We start from the raw sequence: 22,847 nt of genomic DNA, 5'->3' as shown, positions 1-22,847 counted from the left end.
TAATTTTTTATGATAAAAAAAAATCTATTCACTGGGCACCTACACAATCGATTGGCTTCTCTTGATTACAGACCTCCTTATGTTTCGAAATTTTAAAAGACAACTACGGAAGTGTAGCTATGTACGGGTTTAGGCTAAGAGAAGCAGAGAGCTGAAACACAGAGCTGCTTCCCAGCTTCTGAGGCGAGTTGCGCTGCCTGGGGCCTGCCTGCTGACGAGTTTGCAGCTCTGAAGGGCTCCTGGGTTGCTCTGAGCATTTATCCCTCAAACTCCCGGGGAAGCTGGCACTGCTCTCCGTCTCATAGCAACTCTTCTCAAGGTAACGGACCCGAGAGCCATTTCCACTTGAAATCCAATCCTTCTAAATGAATCACAGGACATAGTCATCTCCATTTCCTCCTAATAACTCTAAGAAGAGGATCCTCTGGCTGTGTTCTTAAAATCTCTCCTGTTTGTGTTTATTTTACTCCATCACCCCCCCCCCGCCCTTTAATTCCCTACCTAAACTTGCTCCTAAGAGAAATAATATTTTTCCTAGTTATTATTTTGTTTTTAGCTCCTTTGCCTTGCAATACAGCTTGTGATAGTTAAAGGACACTAACACAGGAACATGGCCCCGGGCCATCAGGTTTATGTGTTGACAGGTGGCCAGGAAGAAGGTTAGGCATGAGGGAGGTGGCTGTCCTTCTAGTGAGACTGTGAAACCTGGTCTGGCCACCTTCTGGTCATTGTCTTTGTTCAGAGCAGTCTTCAGGGAAAAAGGCCTCAAAGTTGGGGTCGGCCATAAATGAACCTTGAGTTGTTCTTCAAAGTCAGGCCTTTTGTCAACTCTTAATCAGCCATTTTGTATTGTGCTTTGTTAGGTGACACGGACTTGGTCTCAGTGTTTTTATGGCTCCCCGTTTCTGTTATTTGGTTTGTCCTCTGCATTAGCACAACTGTCCCTGGGAACCCTACCACCCGCAGTCTTTTAAACCGGAAGCTCCTTCTCCAGGGCAGTAGTCTCCATAGCCTCCTCCACACCTCTCACCCCTTCCTACTATTGATCCTACTCCTTCCTCTTCTTTTATTAAAAATAGTTTTCCATTTTACTCCTGGTCCATCCTAGGCCCTATCATCAACCACTGCAGAATTACCTTCTAGAATCTCAGCCTTCAACTTTTCTCCAGGCCTGGAGGGTCAGTCTTCTCCCTTTGACCACATCCACCATCCACATTCTTCACTTCCATCCCCTGGCTACCTAGACTGCTGGGAAAAAAAGCCAGGATACCATCCTAATCTGGCCCACAAACTCATGTTTATCTTCCTCGATTCCTCTGAGCCATCAACACTCTCGACACCTCCTCTTGGCCTTGCGAAGCCCTCCTCCCATGCTGTTCTGCTCCCCCAGTGCTCCTCTCTGGCTCTTTGCAGGCTCATCTTCCTCTTAGGCTGTATTCCCCCACGGTGCTCTCTCTCCTCTCCCTCCATGCCCTTGACATTCCCCCCTGGCAGCTCCCAAAGCTGATCCCAAAGTTTCCCTGAGTTCCAGATCCATTCTCCACCATCTGGTTAGATATCCCGCTGCCTTCTCAAGCTTCTCTTCCACATGGGGCTCTGTTTCCCCCTCTCGTAGTATAGTGCAACATCATGACTTCCTCCTTTCTATCATTAACCATGACTTACTTTCTTTTGAAAACTGTCTGCCACTCTAATTATTGTAAAGCTCCTTCTGAGTTTGCACATTCCTGTCTACTCATCACTACATTCTTACCAACCCACTGGGTGTGGGCACATATTGAGCACAGTAGTGGCCAATAAGTTCATGAAATATACAACAGCGATATATGACAGGGGTCAACAAAGTGTGAACACAGGACAGATGCAGCCTGCTATTGTTTTTGTAAGTGAAGTCTTATTAGAGTACAGGCTATATGCTCTACTTATGCATGTTAGTCATGTGCATTGAGGATACGTTTTTGACATCTGCTTTGGTGCTAAGACATCAGAGCTGAGGAAATGCAACAGAGACTCCATGACCCCAAAAGCCTAAAATATTTACTTTCTGGCCTTTTAGAGAAACAGCTTGCTGACACTGATAAAAGAGATAGTCCAACAACACCCAGGAAAAGTATAAAACCCAAGGGAGAAAAGGGAAGAGAATGGTGGGCTCTCAGGGCAGTCTTCCTAGAGCCTGTCTGAGCCTTAGAAGCTGAGAAGGAGTTCTCCAAGGGCAGGAGGGGTGGGGGGATAGTCCAAGCAGGCAGCACAAGCAGTGCCCGGGGAAGCCTGCGTTTGTTGTGCAGTGCTGTGCAGCTCACAGGCAAGGCCGGGAGTGAGACATGGACTCACAGAGAAACGGGCCAGGGCCAGACATCCCAGGCAATGCCAGGGAGCTTCAGCCTGATCCAGTCTTGGGCTCCAGTGGCTTTTACAGATGCTTCGGGTGTCCTGAATTCCTTAGTCTACCTTTCCATATTCTCTGCAAATAATGACACTTCCATTTCTTAAAACAACTGAGGCAAAACTATTTTTAATGTAGATTTACTGTGCTGACATTATAGCTTCTAACTCTGGAGTTAGAAAAAAGCACCCTCTTCCTCCTGTGATGACACTGAATCTGTTCTCGCCTGTTTCCATGACTCTCTTCTCTCTTTCCCTCGGGCCCCTGCTTGAGCCCCCTACCCTTCTGTTTGACCTTCAGACCTTCTGCATCTCGGTTCCTCCTCTGTCGCCACATCTCTGACTGTTGCCCTCTTGGTTGGCTCCGCGCTTTTGTCTCTCATGCTGGAGACGCTGCTGCCCCCCAGCTTCCTCTGCTCTGCCTGTTTCTCCTCTGGCTCTATCTCCCCCACCCTCCTTCCTCCTCCTTCTTTCCTGCTCTCCTCCTCCTCCTTCCTCTTCCTCTCAACCTCTGTTTTCCCTAATGAGTGTAGTCTATTTGGATAGCTCCAAAATCTCAGTTTCTGGATATGTCCCTGCTCTCCTAAAGGCTGTGGAAGTTGGCATAACATTTTTGAAAATCATTTTAGCCATACTTAGTAAAATGTTAAACGTTTCTATTCTTTGACTGACATCACATATGTAAGGATTTTTTTCTGTACACTTTGGCAAGTGTAGGAAACATATGTATAAGAATAATGGTACATTTTTTTGTAGCTAAAAGTTGGAAACAGTATAGACACTAATCAACATGGGAGCATTCATATAACTATGACTACAGTGGAAAACTGGGCTGGGCACCCTTTCCAAAAATGTGTATATTCTCATGTGCTGATTTGAATAGATACCCCCTATGGTAAGTGGGAAAAACTATTCTGCACTGATGTATGTAGCCTGTTCTCTCTCCCAGGTCTCAGACATATATCTTTAATTTATTTTACATCTTTAATCTTCTGCTTGTCATCTCTAGCTACACAGTTCTATGAATTTTTAAGTTCAATAATTTTTTAGGAGAGGTTGTTTTCTTCTCATAAATTAAAGACCTCTGACTTTCCCTCTTTCTGCTCATTTCTCTATTTCTTTTATAGTTTTTCAGTTCATCCTGGCATATGATTTCAGAGGACCCTTTAGACCCTTTTTTGTTTGTCCAGCACTGTGGACTAGTCACTAAGTGGCTCTGCTCTTCCTTCCAGGGGATTTTCTAACTCTCTCATCTTGTTTACTGCTGTGGTGGCTCTTGCCCCAACCCACCCCCAGTGTCTCCTTCAGACTTCTCTCCTCCCTCCCTTCCTCTCCTTTGTGCACTGTTGCCAAATCAATCAGAACAAAGTGCTTATGGTACCTGATCCCGACACCCACTGATAAGCCCTCTTCTTCCCACCATCGTCTTGTGACTCTTTTATTAACTACTCTTCAGCTCTGACTTAGCCTCCTTTGCAAGTTTCTCTCCTTAGAAATAGCCAGCTCAGCCTGCTCCATGGCCCCACCTCCACTTCTCCCACCTCGGGGCCTAGACCTTCCTTCATCCTCACTCACCCTTCCCCTGGAGACCCATGTCAAATGCTACATCTTCTTTTGTGCTTTTACTAATCACACCATTGGAAATGATTCAAATATCTAAAGCAAGGTGCTATCAAAGTACATTCCCCCCCCACCTTCTTTTTTTTTGCACCACTGGCACTTGAACTCAGATCTCATGAGTGCATGCTAAGCAAGTGCTTTACTACATCCCCAGCCCTGGAATTCCATATCTTATCCCCCCTGGCCATACAGTACTCATATCTACAGAAGATAGGTGCACTTTTGCATCCCATGTGTTTCTGTGTGTTGAGAGTATGTTGGAACAGGGAGGAATTATCTCTAAAATTTTAATAACAGTTTATTTCTTATTCAAAACATTTTTTTCAGAGTAGGTATATTTCTTGCTAGGTGAACCTCTCGTTAAGGGACCCAGAATCCTTCTAGTCTGTACCGCTATCCCTTGCTAGGTCCTTGAAGGGCTCCTGATTCAGGTGGTGGGTGGAGGTCTGGGGAAGCACATGTGTTTCTTCATCACAGAGGCGATGTCAGCAGTGTTTGCTTACTTTCCATCGGCCAGAGCCCAGTCATATGTCCACTCTTAACCTGTAAGGGAGTCTGGGAAGTCTCTTCCAAGTGGGAATTAAAGAGAACAAGGAAAAGTGCTTTGGGGAACACGGCTGTCATCGTTGTTATCACAGCCTTCACTTCTGGTTGCCAAATATCTATTTGTCCCACACAAAGAACACACTTAGCACCACCCCAGGGAGAGGATCCTATCACATCTACCCATAGAGTCAGCTCAAAGATTTCTCAATGATGTGCTGTCCTCTCTGTCAAGGATGGATGTGGCTTCCCCTGGTTTGGCAGCCTCACCCACAAAATGTATCCGATACCCCGTGATCAAGCAAGTGCAAACGTACTGTGATCCAAACTTCTTTACAGAGAAATGGAAGAAGGGAACTCAGTATCACTCTTTCATAGGAGTTATGACATTCTGGTGGGCAGACTCATGGTGGCTTCTACTCTCCTGAGCTGGAAAGTTCTTTAATTAGTCCCTAATTTTGCTCTTTGGGAGCAAAGTGCTCTAATTTTCTTCTACCCTGACGGGAGGGTCTTTTGTTTCGTCATTCACTTACTGGAAGGTTTTTCTTCCCATTGATCCCCTGTGGGCGCATCTGAAGTGGGCAATGGTGGGCTCTCCAGTGGTCATAGCACTTCCTGCCCATGGACACTTGAGGCTTAAGGATTGGAGGCTCAGAACAATCAAAAGCTGTTTTTCAGTCAAAAGCTGTTTTTTCAATCAAAAGCTGTAATTTCTTTGGTAAGACACTTGTCTCCACAACCTAGGAGGCTTCAGTTTACATGTCTCTTGTCAGTTCCAACCACTTGTAACCACTCCCAAAGTACTTTGCTAGAGACAGTTCTCAAATCCGATTATTCTTTATTTTATTATTGTTGTTTATGCTTTAGTTGACAAATAAGATTTGTATATGTTTATGGTGTACAACATGATGTTTTGAAATATATACATATTCTAAACAAAAGGATTGCATCACATAAGCATTTTTTATTGGTGGTGAGATAAAATCCATTCTCTGGGCCATCATTATGCATATGATGCAACACATGCTATTAGCTGTAGTCACTATGTTGCCCAACAGAACTCTTAAACTTAGGTCTCCTCTCAGTGGTGGTTTGTATCCTTTGCCCCCTTCCCTTCCCAGCCTCTGGTAACCATTCCACTTTCTGCTTCTGTGAGATGGACATGTTTTGATTCCACATATGTGAGACCATACTGCATTTGTCTTTCTGTACTTCAGGTTCATCCATATCATTGAAAAATGAATTTTCTTCTTTTTCAAGGTTAAACAGTATTCCATTATATGTACATACCACATTTTCTACATCTGTTTGTCCACTGATAGACACTTAGGTGGATTCCACTTTTTTGCAATTATGAATAATGTTTCAAGGACACAGGAGTGCGGTATCTCTTCGGCATACTGATTTTGTTTCCTTTGGACACGTTGCTAGATCATATGATAATTCTATTTTCAAAATTTTGAGGAACCTCTGTGCTATTTTCCATAATGGCTGCACCAACTTACATTTGTACCAATAGGGTGCAAGGGCTCCATATTTCCCTCATTCTCACCAACAAGTTTGATATTCTCATTGGCTTCTTAGTCTTTTGGCCTTTCCCTTATGATTTGTGTGTAACTCCTTTGAGGCTTTTTGAATGATGTGCTTGGATGGGAGGTAATGCCCTTTTGGAGTTGTTCTTTTCCATGAGACTATGTTGTAGTCATCCTTTGATATCTTTAGGGGACTGGTTCCAGGACCCCTGAGGATACCCAGATCTGTGGAGACTCAAGTCCCATATATAAAATTAGCACATGAAATATATATACCCTTCCATGAATTTTAAATCATCTCTTGACTACATATTATACCTAATGCATTGTAAGTGCTGTGTCAATTGTTGCTATACTTCATTTTTCAGGAAATGATGACAAGGAAAGATGTTCTTGCTCAGTACTTGTTCAGTAGAGGTGCATCCATGGTAGGTCTAACCATATAGTGCATGAAGCACCACAGGATGCAGAGTGCGTAGATATGGGAGTCTGGCTATACTCTGTAAACTGAGGAGCCTTCCTGGGCCTTTCTTATCCAAGACCCTTTTCAATTTCATCTCTTAGTATTTTTTGGCCAGAAATAGTTGGTTTTTCCAAATCTGTAAGACCATCTACCTTTGTTTTTTTTTTCTGTTCCCTTCAGTTTCTGCTTGAGCTCACCTCTTTCTGATAATGCCTTACGGATGGCAGCCACAGTACCCACTGCAGTCTGACTCTTTCTGCCCACTTCTCTGGGTACTTGGTCTGCCTTCCAAGTTATTGCAGATGTTTTATGATGTTGTAGCAGGGTTCCCTAGCTTGCTGCAGTATCCATTTCCTTACTACCCAGCATTCAGGAAGTAAACATTTAAACATTTTTTTTATAGCAGTATTTCTACTTCCGGCACCCATCTCTCTCTTCTCCATGATCTAACTGCTATATCACAATCATCATGCCCCAATGGCTTCTTTATTTTTTTATTTCAACTTACATTCCATTATGGGTGATTCTGTCTCCCCTTTCATTCAGAAACAAGTAGTGAAATAAAGTGACAGATTCATAGTCACATACTTCCTAAGTAGTGCTATCAAGATTGGAACCCCTATAGGCTCTGGGTTACAGAGCCTAAATCACTTGTTTAAAATTGCATCTTTTAAGATATATTGCTTACAATTTGCCAATTTCAGTTCTTCTTTCTATGCTTCAGAGTTGTATATGCAAACCTCATGATCCTATAAATGTTTTGGAAGTCAAGTTCTTCAAATATGACTGATCTTACCACTGTTGATTTTATACAGTATCTTATTTGTAGCTGTTTTCTAACCATATTGTACTATTTTTCACTGAATGTCCGGTGCTGGTCTGAGTTTTCTTGGTTTCTATTTCTCTAATGCCTTATATACAAGAGAGGCTGATGGGTAACATTACAGTTTGTAAAGCATATTTTGAAGATATAAAAGATTTGATTATTAGACATCTCTATTTCCTTCCCATGGGGAAAAAGAGGAACTTGAAGATTCTGAAAAACAGGATTTCACTTTTATAGAGAAGTATCGAGACCTGCTCTGAGCTCTTTCAAGCCCTGTTCCTTCTCTCATTACTTAAGTGACAATGGGCTGCATTTGAAGAGGGTCAGTGGCAGAACAAGGTTCCCCACAAGGGGATTTCGAGGTGTTCTGAAAAGCTGCCTGATATAATCGGCGAAGGAGTTAGTCATGGCAGGCTGTCACGTCTCACAGTGGGAGTCACGGGCTGGTCGGCTTGGTAAACTGTTGCTTTTGATCTATGACTGGCGCTGTGATTCCTTTAAAATACATGTTGTTTTTTCCACACCCTGTGTGTTTCTCAGCCTCAGGAGCACCTCCATGGATTTACACTAATCTTGTCTTACAGTAATGTTACCTCCAGATTTTCAGCACCCCCCCTCCCCTTTCTGATGCTGTGGATACATTCACTTCTTCAAAAAACGGAGTTCAATGCTCCCATCTGATTTGCTCCTTGAAGTTGGTGCAGGATATTTTGACGGGGCTCTGACCTCAACCAACAGTGAGAGTTTCTTTGCACCAAACAGAAGACAAGTGCCTGTCTTAGAGTGCCCATCTCAGACTCATGCACCAGAATGTGGAGCACCTATATTCACGTGAAAGGGAGACTCCAGAGACCTCCTCTCATGCCCTGTGATTGCCGCTCAATGCATGCCCTCTCCACATCCCTAAAGGACATACACACACTCAAGGGGAACTGAGAATTGGGGGTATGCCCCATCTCTGAGGACTCAGTCTATAGCTTCTAATGAATACTGCAGTGTCAGCATTATGTCTGCAGATAATAATTGCTAGTGGGGATAAGCAGGATATTCAGAGAAAAGAGAGTGCAGAAAAATCCACCTTTGCTGGAAGAGTTAAGAACGATTCAGGCATTTTCCTTCATCAGAAAATGTGGGAGACTGTTGAAAAAGGACGAGAAGAAAGGAAAATTGTTCAGACTCTACTTTCTCGGTTTCTGAACTGAACTTTTGCTCGCAGCAGGTGAAGGCAGTCTTCCTCCCACACCAAGACTTCCTCCCTGCTGGTGTGCAGTCTGCTAAGTAAACAGAGACTTTATACTGAGAAAGGAACATTTCTCTATTTTGGCTATGAGTTGTTATTTTTAAAGCTTCATCTTCCAAACATTTTCCCTTATCCTTGTTTATTTTTTCACTGGAAAGAAAATGTACCACATTTGCAAAATTCAGCTAGGTGACAAGGAAAACCCACTCCTAGGATGCCCTCTCCACTTAAGGCCAAGGGCCCCTTTGGAGAGACCACTATCTCATCCTCACTTTGAGCAATATGGCTTTTAAAATGTCCCCTGTACGTCCAGATTTCCATGGTCAACATGAAATGCACACAGCACTCGTATTCTAGATGCTTCTTCCTTGACAGACACTCATCTCTCCATTCATCAACATATACGTAACTAATACTTAAATATCATCCCTGCCAAATGCCACATAGCATTCTAAATATTTCACATTAAAAACATTTACTAAACTGTGTCGAACATACCATGGCAAATGCTTCAATATTGACACAGATGGAATTGGTAGAGACTGACATTAGATGCAGAGATTCTTTCTGGACCTTTTCTGTGGATGGCATCTCATGTCATTGCACTTATGCTCCCAATTTTCACCTCTTCATTTAAGATTCCCATTGCTTTCTTCTCTATGCCCTAATGTGGAACACAGGACTGGTATATAATAGATCCTCATAATTTTGAATTAAAGAAAGGAAGACAAAGAGAACCTTTTTGTTAGGATTCTTCCTTCTAGTATGTAGGCAGTGTGGTTTGATAGGAAAGTTTAGAGTCCTAATTCCACTACTTGGACAACAGGAAAAATAACACTCTGGAAATGAATATCAAGAGTCCCTAGTCTATCTCAAGCCAGTGGTTTGTTCCAAAATGGTGTTGAGGACACCAACTTGCTACCTGAAAAAAGTGTTAAGCTGAATCCTATCTTAAGACTACACCAAAACAAATCCCACAAGAGGGTAGGTAGCACAGCTATGTGAATACACCAAAATCCACTGCATTGTATTCTTTCAATGGGTGAATTATATGGCATGTGGGTATCTCTTAATAAAGTCATTATAAAAAATGAATATATTCCAGAAAATCAGAAATCTAAACATAAAAGCATAGAACGTTACTGAAAGGAAACATAAGATTTATGTGTTATTGGAATGGGGACTGACCTTATCAAGCAAGACATAGTATTCTAGATCCATAAATGAAAAGTTTGACAAATCTGATCCTACAATACTTAAATCACTTTAGGAAGAAAACGCCAGAAACAAAATTAAAAGAAAAATATGACAAACCATGGGAAAACCACATTAGAAATATGTATGACATGGCACTAATTACTATCATATAGTGGCTCAAGCGGTAGTGCGCTTGCCTGGCATGCGTGCGGCCCGGGTTTCATCCTCAGCACCACATACAAAGATGTTGTGTCCGCCGAAGATTAAAAAATAAATATTAAAAAATTTCTCTCTCTCTCTCTTTAAAAAAAAAAAAAAAGAATCAAGGTGAAAATGACCAATAACCCAACTGAAAAATATGGGCAAATTACTACAGCAGGCAATTCAGAGGAAAATCTCATGTCAACATATTTTCCTATGGAACTGGAGGTGTACCTTAGTGGTAGACCACATGTTTAGTATGCAAAGCTCTGGGTTCAATAGCCAGAATAAGGGGGGAAAATTATTCTACCAATAGCTTATTGGTACAAGCTCTTTGAAACCAATATTTTAACTATCATAAATAAAAATATATTATGTCCTTTGTTCTAGTGATTCTAACTTTAGGAATGTATTCTGTAGCTATCTATATGTGTCCAAGGGCATAAACATAGGATTGTCATTTTGTGAAATGTTTGTAACAGCACAATACTTAGAATCAAGATAAATATCAACTAAAAAAGAGGTGAATAAATAAATTAGTCATATACCACTTAAGAATGTTCTGGTCAACAATGGACCACATGTATAGTGGTGTTCCTATAAGGTTATATTGCTTGGTGACATTGTGGCCATCTTAGTTTATCTAAACTCTATGATGATCATACAGTGACAGAATTGTCTAACAACACCTTTCTCAGAGTGTGACCCCATCATTATGTGACAAATGATTGTATAGCATTCTGTTCAGTGATAACTGTTCAGTTGTTAAAAATGGTTAACAAAGCAAGATCTATTAATCAAAGACAAAATGAAGTCCTGAATTATGTTTCTGCTCATGTTTAAATGTTATGTGTCTTACAAATGATTGAATATGCACAGACTCTTTTAACTTATTCCTGTGTTTTAAAATTTTCAAACATATCATGCCCTCAAATGAATGGATTCCTTCCATATATAGTATCTCTCTTTATTTCTGAAACAATGCCACGGATAGGATATGGCCATGTGCATTTTTAAATATTACGCCTCATGACCTTTTGAATTTGCTTATTTAATAGTTGCAACCATTAAGGTGAAATCCTTGATGCCAAGTTTCTGTTGGAAGGGGAGAAGGCCTGGATTTCTTTTGGTGGTATAGGAGAAGCTTCATCAGCTACACAGGCCAACTTTCCTGGATTCATCTCCTGTGTCCTCAACACCTACAGCCACCACTCTATGTCCTCTCCTGCTGCTCTCTTTCTGTGTAGGACTTTCTTCTAGTTATGCATTCACATACTTACTTGAGGAAATCCTACATTCTCTTAGGGTTAACTCAAATGTCACTTCCTAGGTACATTCTTCCCCACAGTCCTTTATAACACCAACGATCCAGCCCAGACTCACACCATAGTAAATTTCTTGGCACATTGGTATATTACCTGAAGGTCATGAGCGTCTTGAGGGCAAACCTTCCCCTTTTATTCTCATAACTACTACAATATCTAGGAAACAGTAACAGAGCAATGAACTGTATTAGGAAAAAAATCGCCTGAATCTTAATTATTTTCAATTACTATAGATCGAAGAACTCCACATTTAATGTCGTAGATTTGGCAACTAAACACATCTTTTCTAGGAATTTGAAGTGAAGATGTTTATTGATGGAAAAATCTTTGCTCGTCTTGCCTTCTGGAATTCAAATGAATGTCCATGTTCCATTAAGAGGATGGGCTGCAGGTTTTTATTACAGCTTTGGAGTCGGTAGCTTTTTATAAATGTGATTTGGGGTTTTGCGGAAACTTTCCTGTCCTTTAATGCTTCTAAAAAATTTTTTTTTGTAGGAATCAGGGTAAATGTGTAGAGGGCATGGTGGAGATCTTTGACATGTTGCTGGCTACGTCGACCCGGTTCCGTATGATGAATCTGCAGGGAGAGGAGTTTGTGTGCCTCAAATCTATCATTTTGCTTAATTCTGGTGAGTTGATGACATGTGAGAACTTAATGCTGGATTGTTGGAAGAAATGTCTGTTTGTACTTTTTAGCAAGATATGATCTACCCAGTCCAAGGCCATGATGTCATAAATGGAAAGACATTATGCATGTTTAAAAATAACCCATCATCATTGTAAGTTTCTTGGGAAGCTAGAACAATGTTAGTCAAATATTAAAAGTGAAAATGATAACAGACAATCAAATGGCCTTTTGGTTGAAACATGCGCATCCTTTCGCAGATGTAGGGATTTAAAAAATTAAAAATGGTGGATGTAGGTAATGTATATTCATTGAGAGTTATGCATGTCAGAAGTAAGCAGACCAAGAGGCACTAACAAGAAGTTGTGATGTGTAGGCTGGGGTGATTGCAACTCAATGGTACACTGTGTGCTTAGCATGTGCAAAGCTCTGGGTTCCAACCCCAGGAACACTAAGAAGAAAAATTATGTCCATTTCCAACTCCAGGTAATAAAGACAGTTCTTTGAGGCAGATCATGTTTCTGGTTAAAATTGATTAAATTAGCTTAAATAAACCAGCTACTAAAACTGAGCATCATGGAATGCAGCAGCAAGAGCATTTTTCACCTGTCCATGAAGTCTACTCTTGCTGTCCTGTCCTATTTATGTACTTGAGAAAGCTTAGCTGAGAGTGGCAACGGTTCGGCTTTGCTTTTCTGTTTTTCTACAGAGAGGCTGGCTGTGGCATGGAGTCACCACAGGCCACCCAGATGGAAAGGGTGGCTCAGCCTGAATTAACACCCTTACTCCTTCCAGCCACCTTCATGTGTGGGTCAAGAACTAGGTCTATAGCCTCAGGGACTGGAAGCCCTCAATTGAGTGCCACCTGCTCAGTAGATAACTTGAGTGGGGACTGAATGCCCCCAGCCCTACTTTGTGTCTCCTACGTCATTCTTACGACGAAGTCATCGTTATTTTGAAGCCTCAGGTCCAATTTAGTTCCTTACACCATTACCTCTCACGGTCTGTTTGATCAAATACAGCACTTCCTTGTCTTTCTGCATGTTCTTGTCTCTCCCTGAGGAATGCCAATCCCATCCCATCTCCCCAAACAATTTTCCACTTCTCTTGCCCCCCAGTGCTAACAACTCACTGCCTAATGATTGTCACAGCAATCATGCTCACTTATCAACTAAAAAATGAAAATCGGTACTATTAGACGAGGCAAGGACTGCGTTACAGAGTGAAGTTCCCTGGAAAACACTGTGGTCTGTTCGGAGGAAGTGATTACCACCCCATTCAAGTTTCGGGTCTCACTCACAAGCATTGTGCCTATTCATTTGAGTCATTTGTCCTGTACATTGAAGGGTGCAGATCCCACAATGGCTCTTTATTGGATGAGAGTTCTGGGAGCAGTGCCACTCGGCTGCACAGTGCCAGGCCCTGAACCTGCTCCTCCTTTGGTGGAGGGCTGGCACACATGCAGAGCTTTCATGTGGGAAATCTGCTAACTTCGGGGAAAGCGGGCCTAACAAGTGTTGGGACTTATTTCCCTCTTTAACCAGGAAAGAGGCTGGATGTGGTGGTGCACACCTGCAATCCCAACTCCTCAGGAGGCTGAGGCAGGAGGAGTACAAGTTTGAGACTAACCCAGGCAACTTAGTCTATGGCTCAAAACAAAACATAAAAGGGCTGGGGGTCTATCTCAGAGGTAGAGTGCTTGCCTAGCATGCATGAGGCCATGCATTCTGTCCCCAGCACTGAAAAACAAAACCCGAAATTCATAATCAGGGAAGGATACCCCAGACAGGAAGTGGCATTACTCAGAGTTGTAGAATCAACACCTGTGATTTATCTGCTCTTGGTAATGAAAAAATACCTCCTTCGGATCCAGATAGCCTTTTCCTGAATTTTGATGGTTTCTGTTTCTAGGACAGTGTGGGTTTTATTATTTTTTTAAACATTTGGTAAAAAAAAAAAAAAGTCATAATATTACCACCAAAATATTAGATTCATAGACCAAGGATTTTTAAAACCCATGGAGAAAAACATTCAGTTATAACCCAGGGAGAAAAACTTTCAGCCCTCACTGGAACATTTTTACTCAAGACTGGCCCTAGAACCTCAATACTGAATTTTTCATGGCAGGATTTGGCCCTTTCCATCTGACTCCTTGTCATGCGAGGTAACCTTTTATACCCTGTCCTTGTTCCTTCCTTTCTTAGTATCCTCTGTGTGCTTGCTGGCTCTTGAAGGGCTGGAACACTGTTTTGGAAATACGAGGCCCTGTAATGTTGATAGAGTTTACAGTTTTCTTTTTCATGAGATAACAGTGCAGCAGCTTGGCAGCTTGTCTTTTCCATCAAGGACGGTGCTGCTGGCTCAAGGGAGCAGGAACAGAGCAGAAAGTAGTCTCTCAACCCTGTCACAAGTGAAACCACTCTTCTCAACACAAAAGTGAGCTGTTTTGGAAAAGCAGATCCGCTGCTGTGCACAGCTCCTGATGTCTCATATTGTCCCCATCAAAGCAGAATCAAAGTGGACAGCCTCTGAAACACAATGGTATGTTATTGGGAGCCTTTTTCTGAGTAAAGAAAGCAACCCGTCATTGGAAGAATACCATCACAAATGGTCACATGCACACACACAATGGAGGGGAAAGATTTTTCTAAAAACCTAACTAGTTCATGGTTTTGTTCAGGTAACATCTTACCTATCATGAGACAAATTACAAAGCTACTCCGACTCCAGGAGTCTCTGACAGAAGCCACACTGGAAGTGTTCAGAAAACCTGAATTAGAAGATAGCTTCCTAGGCCTGGGCAGCAAATCCCCAGCATATGGAGGAGCCTAAGGTTTTGTGTCATGGGCCTGTCAAAAGTCTGACAAGGCTGTGTTCACGTTGGTCCTGATTTTGGAGCAGAGGCACAAGGAGAATTGAAGGGTTACTGTGAGGACCTGCCAGGAGCATCTTCCTGGAATTCTCTAAAGGCCAGAAATTCACAGCAGCTTGGGAGAAGATATCCATCACGATTCTTGCTTCACTTAGAATAATTTATTGTTTTGCTTGCAAAAGATTGGAATCATACATCGGACAAGCGCTGTTTTTCTGCACTGAAGGACAAAGGCGTTCCTGGTTAAACCAAAGATGCTGTAACAGAATCTGTACCGGCTTCAAGACTTCAGAGAACTAGCTGGGCTGAACTCGGGAGGAGGGTGAATAAGAACAGAGCAGATGAGCTCAGGGCACAGCCACTTAAGGAGCAGGAGTAGAGGAAGGTTGGGGTGTTGGAGCTGGGAGAGGAGACTGAGGAGGCAACCCGGTGCCTATCCACGGGCTTCCTTCCACCCAGGTGACTTCCCATCTTCCCCAGGAGTGATCAGATATTTTGCATTCTTCTAGACCTAGTTCAGATCCCTTCTTACTTGGGAAATCTTTCTAGTGCTCAGTTCATAATGCATCTTCTTTCTCTAGTCTGTGTCAATACTGAAAAATCTACCATTTAATTAATCGGGTGATTTCATTTCTTTAATCAATAATCATTCACCTATTAACAATCCAATGCTTAGTGAATCCCCACTGTGATCTTTGTGCCAAATATATCAAAATGAATGTCACAGTTTTATGACTTTTCTTTTTCTTTCAGCTTTTCACTTTAACCTAAGTCATTCTCTGGTTTGTATGCACGTATTTCCTAATTCTTGCATGAACTCTTCATACCATTTTTGTATTCCTCATAGTCTTTAGACTGTCAACATACATTGCACCATTCAGTCGTTTGATAGATGCTTATTTGCTGAACATGGAGAACCTTGAAAGTCCTTATTTTTTCCCCAACCTTTTCCTCCATTCTGAAATATATCATTCTTTTTGGAGGATTATAGCTCCAGATAATATCAAATTATTAAGAGGGAAAAGTGATGCCCCTATGCTACTGCTGTGGGTAAGGAGGAAATGCTGTGGAAAAGTGTAAAGCAGTTCTTGGGACGTAGGTCCTCAGTCAGAGTTGCATCCTCATTGCCCATGAGCACCTGGCCTACACGGAGTGGATCACTGTATTTTTGCAATGCAATGAAATATTGTAGTTGAAAGGCTTACGAAAGAAATACAGGAACCTGAAGGTAAAGTAGTAGAGGCTGTGAGGGTTACCCTGAAGCTTTAAACAACTGTGCTAATTAACTATGTTTAGAAAAAGTTAGAGGGAGATTTATCTTATGAGTAATAACTGATTGTGATTGAACTTTAGTGTTGAAAGCTTAATGAAGCTACGGGACTCAGTGCAGAGTCACCGCAGCTCATTCACCATCCACCCTCTCATCTCTTAACTTTCAGAATCCACACCCAGGCAGAACTCCACCTTTTTAAAAAGCCTTTTTCATAACTCAGAAAAATCCATGTATCCAAGTTTTATATGCATATATCTATAATCTCTAATGAAAGTTTGCTTTGTTTGATCTGAAATTCAGTTTAATAATTATTTCCCCCCTTTTTGGAACACTTTTTGATCACAATTCTACATATTTATTCTGAGGAGCCTCATTCACTTGGCTCCTTGGAAACATTATCCAGCTTGAGCCTGGAGAGCTGTTCAGACTCCTGATTCCAGCTCCTGGGTGCTGTCTCTCTGTAGGGCCTCTTTCTTCTCCTGGCCCACAAACCAACTGCAGCCACCTAGAAGTCCTCTCCATGTGCTGCTGGTTCCCCACAACACCATTAACAGGACATCTTGTCCTGGAAGGCCTTACCTGAACTGACCTGTGGACAATATTTCTCTTTCAGTTGATGGAATAATGAGGGATGAGAGCCACAGTCCACAGACTCTTAAAAACTCACGGTGAGATGTAAGGGAAAACAGAATGCTAGAAAGGATATGGCAGGACTCCTCAAGTGTGTACCCTGGTGAAGCAAGGGAATGTTGAACAGGAGCAGATATCATGGACATAAATTTAAAACTGTTAGGCTATTTTGACTGTGTACCTGCCATTGTGGTGTCCTGAAGTCAAGCACGTGATGTTGAACTCATGGTATCCAAGTGCCTTTTCTGTCTTCATCAGTAGCCATACTCTGGTCAAGGAAGCATTTCTTTCACAATTAACTTATTATTATTATTATTATTATTATTATTATTATTATTATTATACCAGGGATTGACCTCAGGGCTCTTAACCACTGAGCCATAGCCCCAGCCCCTTTTTATATTTTATTTAGAGACAGGGTTTCTCTGAGTAGCTTAGGGCCTCACTAAATTGCTGAGGTTGGCTTTGAACTCTCAATTCTCCTTTCTCAAACTCTCAAGCCACTGGAATTACAGGCATGAGCCACCCCACTCAGCTCTCTCACAATTAATTTTAACAAGTTCTATCACAAAGAATATTCCAGCTCTCCAGAGCTGGGTTATTTGCACTTGTTCTGTGTTATTAGACAGTCACTCGGAGCATTTATCTTTTTAAGTTTAGAAGTAATACAGTAATTCAGAGGGTCCCTATATTTAGATGAAAGAACACTTTTTTAAACATATTGACTGTAAACATTGAGGATCATTGATTCTCAACAATTAAAGGTTTCTGAGGAAGAAGCCTTGGAAATCACAAATGGGCACATTGCCAAGGATGCCCATTGTTGTTCCATTGAAAAAGATTTGATTATATTACCTCTGTGTTCTCTGCAATGCCAAGCTTCCTCTCCAGGGAGCCTGCTTATTGTCATTATTTTGAGATGAATGGCACTTCACAGTTATTAAGTGGTTCATTGTCTCCTCTCTGGCTGACTGGATTGTGCAGGCAGCAACTCAACTTTTGGAGCCTTCACCTATTACCAGATTCCAGTGTGGCTTTAAACAAGCCTCATGGCCACCTCCTGAAAATGTGACATTGCATGATCTTTGTCATCAGAGAGGACTGGAATTCAATACAAGGGATGCCACCACTTACTTGAAGGGGTAGTAATAGAGGCCCTTTGATAAGTTGCTTCCCTGAAGCCAGTGTGTAAAACAGTCCCGGGTGACACTCCCTCAGCTGTTGTGACAATTGAGAGCCTGGCCACACAGTCCATGTGGCATCTTGCACTTGCTTGCAGCATGTGGGAGATGCCCATGAATGCAAGAGTGTTTTATCCCAGGTCTCCAAATACAAATACCCTGGCTCTGGGCTCCATGAAATAAATTACTCTGCTTTTCCTAGCAAATAATAAGTGAATTCCTCCAGAAAATTCTGAGGCAGGATTTCACTTCTCATTTGGAATGAAAAGCTCTCAGTCTCAGAAGAAGGATGCCCTTGAGATGGGGTGGGTTTGGTCCTTCAAAGTTCTCCTGGAGGGTCTGAGAACTGGGAACCAACCAAGTGCCTATAGCCTGGGGAAATCAAAGGAGTGCTAGGATTTGAATATGATGTTGATACCGCTGGTAATTGGTGACAGGTCCTGCTTCCTCACATGTTGAAGTATAACATCAGAGAAGCATGCTGAGGGAAGCATATAAAGCAGGGTTTATTTTAAAAGGGCTATTACAGACTTCTCCAGGGAAGGACAAGGGGGCCATACCTGCTATCCTGGTATCCCAAGAAGTGAGGGTGTTCTGCCTGTTTTATATATCCTAGACTTTCTTTGTTCTCCTGCTCTCTTCCCCCTTATCTCTGTCCTTCCTGCATACATGACTAGGCCCAGGAGATGCTCTGGTGGGATGGCCAAAAGGGAGAAACAGATGGACAGAGGAAAAGGCCAAATGGAGTGATCCAGGCAGGAAGCAGCCAAGGACACATTAATTAACAACTTTTACAACTCCTTGTAGGCAGGGACAATTCTCCGGACAGGTTATCTTAGCAAATATCATTTTACAATGTTACAGGTTCCATGGAGCAAGGGCAGGTTATCTTGTTAATCGTAGAGGAAGGGCTCTGAAGGCATTAAAACCTCAGTCCTTCAGGGGCAGTTTCCAACTTCCCAGACCCAAATTGGCCTCCCTTCTCTCATCAGACCCAATTTACCTATTTGCCCAATTTGTTTGTCTTTAATTCTGGCTTCATTCCCCCATCTAATTTTAGGAACTTACTGTTGTAAGGAAATGGGACTATGACCTCTCTGGCTGCTTGGAGTTGAGAGTGGGTGGTGTGGAGCGGGGCAAGCAGGTGGGAGTTACCTTTTAGAAATTGGGTTGGTTGGGGAAGTCCGTGGTAAAAGTCTGGTTGTAAAGAACAGGTTGTAGGGTCACCTGGGGATGGGTGATTCTACGAGAGAGAAACAAAAATATATGAATACTAAAATTAGATTAATACAAAATGAATGTTGCAGCATCTGGAACATGTCAATGAATATCATGAAGATGCTTTAGAATTCAATAATTTCTCACCAGAAGGTGCAAGAGCTAAGAAGTTGTCCCTATAACAAGGCCAGACAGGACAAGGCCTTTATTTGGGAATATAAAACTTTAACATTGCCAGAGTTATCAGGAATGTAAACCCAACACTTAACTTTTAATATCACAGATGTCCATCCCCATAAGATGTAGGTAAGCTATTTAATGTCAGATGATTTTTGGAAAAGATGATTTTATTGGTATGATGACCTCTGTGTTTAGTAGAGATCTCTTTATTTCTGTTACGTAAGGCTAGATAATCATGCTAGCAAACACTGATTAAGCCTACCTGTGTAGGAGGTTAAGAAGAACTCTAGGTCTTAAACTTAAAAAAAATCCTGGCTTTGGCAGGTTCTCTTGATAGTTATCAGGCATTCCTGCCTAAAAAAAAATCTCTCTTTTGTAGCCTCCAGTCTTATTTATTCTTAGGGGCTAACACAAGTGTATATCTTAAGTTACATTTAACTATTGCTTTTTTTTTTTTTTAATGTCCAGGAGTGGTTGTGTTTTGGTTTTAACTATTTTTGCTAGATATTTAAGATCAAGCTGATCAAATTAATCTCATTCCTATCTGTTGTTAAAAGTCAGCAGAGTTCCTACAGGGGTCACTCATGGGGGAGCTTGAGAGCAGCTTCTTACCTCGGCTAATGACATTTGCCCTAAGATGGGTTGAGGTCTCAATGACCATGTGGCTTCCCTTGGAAGCATCAGGGATGTCTCCCTCCTCCAATGACCCCCCTCTTCATAGCAAGTGCACTGATTGGATTTTCCTTCTCCAGTGGTCTCATTAATCTCCCTGATGGGGAGACCATGTGTCCCAGAGTTGCAAAGCTCTTTAGAAAGTTCTCTGTTCCCTGGTTTAGGCTAACTGAGATGGCAAGAGCCAAATATTGGTATTCTTGGTCCTTTTAATTTAACTTTAATTTTTAAGTCTTGATTTAAAATATCTAGCAGGCCAGTTTCATTAGTCTTAAAATGACAGTATTTGGCTTTAACTTTAATGTTTATAACTTCACAGTCATTTACCCCTTTTATTAATTGGGGTCTGCATTATCCTGTGGGTGATGGTTTATTATCTTAAATTAACCCAGGTTGTGTGATCTTGAAACAGTACCTCTGAAAAGCATTAATAGGTAATAATTATAGAGTTTACAAGGAAAATACAAAATGGAATTAACAAGAGTAAAAAACACAATTAATTTGTGTAACAGTTATCTTGAATTTTGGCTTATTTATTCATTATATTCTGTTTGAGATCACAATAATCTTTATATCAAAAATCAATCTTTTGAACACAATTTTAAATGAACTGAAGTCTGGCCTACTTTGGAAACATCGAACATGCAGTAAGGTTGGAGGCAGAGCCTTATCTCAGGTAAGGCAGGTTTCCTCAAAAATCTTAAAAGTGTTCTAGTTCTGAAGCTGATCTTTGCCTCTTTCTTAAATATCATTTTACAAATGTTACATATTATTTCTTGCGTCTATATGAATGTTAGCTAACATAATATGATATTACATGTAAAATGAATTAAAGAAAGGCTAAGAGAACTTTTAACTTCTTTTTGTAGAAGTGGCAAAATGGTTTTATATTTTACAATATTAACCTTTGAATAGATCAGACTTTCATTATCTTTTAAAAATACATTTAAATTTTATCCCAGTGTAAAAAGTAACTTAAAATTGTATGTATGGTGTACACACACACACACACACACATATATGTATGTAAATTAAAAGGGTTCTTTTGTATATAGCATTTTGCTGGTGGGACGTAACTTTTAGTATATATGTATATATATATCTTATTGATAACAGGTCTAGTTATAGAACATGATATAAATAAATCCCCAATAAAATGTGTTATCCTTATAAGTCTAAAATTAAAATTACCAGACAACTTTAGTTCAGAGAGCACCAGCTTGATAAAAATATTATTTTAAACCTTCTACCTTAAAGACATGTATACCTGGAATATAGGAATACATTTGATATACAAAGAAGAGTAATAGCACCGCCATTACATTGATGTTTTTATATTATTCAAGTTTAGCTCTTAAATAAAAATCTAGACTCTGTAATATAATATAATACTCCAAAATAACCATTGTTGTTTAATCACAGTTGTATAAACTTTAATTCCTTCAAGACGAGTTGTTCTAAAGAATAAAACTTAACAGAAACAACATTAGTAAATTAATATTTTAAGAAATCCTTGCGATTTCAGCACAGATTAAACTTTGGTTTACATCAGTACATTAACATTTGACCTTAGGAAAAAAATCCCGAATTGATTGTTCCACATATGTATATAAAACCAACTTAGTTACACACAAACTTGTTGAAATTTGCCCTTTCCTTACACAGACATTCTTATCACTTACTTAGACCCTCATGTTGTTTATTTCATCACACAAAGACTTTCTTACCCAGAAGCATTTTCTTTTTCCTTTTACTAAGTATATTTTTATATCTAGGACCTTCTAATTTCTCTTTCCTATCCATTGATCCTTCTTTTTATTTACATTCTGAAACAACCCTTGTTAATTTCTGAATTTAGATAAATTACTCCATTTTAATAAGATGAGATATTTTATGTTACTTATAGTATGTTAATTGAAGTGTAGTTGAACCTTTTGAGGTCCTTTGTATATAGGATTATACCTGTTGGGACTTAACTTTTAGTAACCTTGTCTTTAGCGATGACACAAAGCAATTAAAAACCCTTTATTTACCAATCTATGAAAACACCAATAATGTTTAAGTATGTTTCCCTATGGAACTTAGAGAGTTAAGATTACTTGATGTTATATTTAACAGTTAGCATTTTAACTTTGTAAATTAATCAGATGTCTCTAAGAAACACATTTATGAGTAATCCTATACGTATCAAATTTATTTATCTCATTGTAAAAACCAAGATATCAGACAAGTGTATTGAACAGTATTTGCCATCTCTTTCTGGTTGAAGGAAAGTCCTAGAAACAATGGATATTAGACATTTTAGAGACATTGACATTTTATTAATTCTTAACCACCTAGAGAGACTTATGAGTTGAGTAATTTTAAAGAAATTTTACCTTTATTTGTTTACCCAATTTAAATTGACCCTTTTTAAATCACATGAATTAAAGGTATTTGAATTCATTTTTTAATTTTGATTTGTGAGTGCTCATATCTATATATCAATTTTAATATCATGTACATGATATATGAATGCTCACATACATAGACAACATGATACACCACTGTGCACACATACAAAAGCAAAGACCTTGTAGCTTTTTGTAAGTGAATCTCCATTGCAATGTTTCAGATGTTTCAAAGGACTCTATAGTTGAATAAAAAATAGGAGTGATCACAAAAACATTAACCTAGGTGTGTAGGATCAAAATCATGAGCTCAAAAAAATTTGGAATCTAAGAACAAAACAGGAGTCCTAGGAAAAAAATGACATGGCTGTTAATTATTTTAGTAAAGCATTATATAATTTTGGTCAGGCTAGCATGAGTTCAGGCAAAAGACACTTCTTTTTCCCCCTTGGGTTTTAGATTGGTCTCCTACTGAGT

The 22,847-nt window shown here is 40.4% G+C and overlaps 1 protein-coding gene across 4 annotated transcripts in view; it reads left to right on the top strand.

Moving 5' to 3' along the window:
• The window catches only part of Esr1 (estrogen receptor 1), a 379,003-nt gene that overhangs the window by 324,708 nt on the left and 31,448 nt on the right, over positions 1–22,847 (top strand). For all 4 annotated transcript variants that reach the window (XM_076858124.2, XM_076858121.2, XM_076858123.2 and 1 more), the window contains one exon: positions 11,825–11,958. In XM_076858124.2, the coding sequence (XP_076714239.2) occupies positions 11,825–11,958 (134 nt within the window). The remainder of the gene's footprint in view (positions 1–11,824; positions 11,959–22,847) is intronic.

This window comes from Callospermophilus lateralis, chromosome 6 (assembly GCF_048772815.1).
Source record: "Callospermophilus lateralis isolate mCalLat2 chromosome 6, mCalLat2.hap1, whole genome shotgun sequence".
Classification (NCBI taxonomy): Eukaryota; Metazoa; Chordata; class Mammalia; order Rodentia; family Sciuridae; genus Callospermophilus; species Callospermophilus lateralis.
Note: the sequence above shows the minus strand (reverse complement) of the source record. Positions and strands in the feature narration are given on the sequence as shown.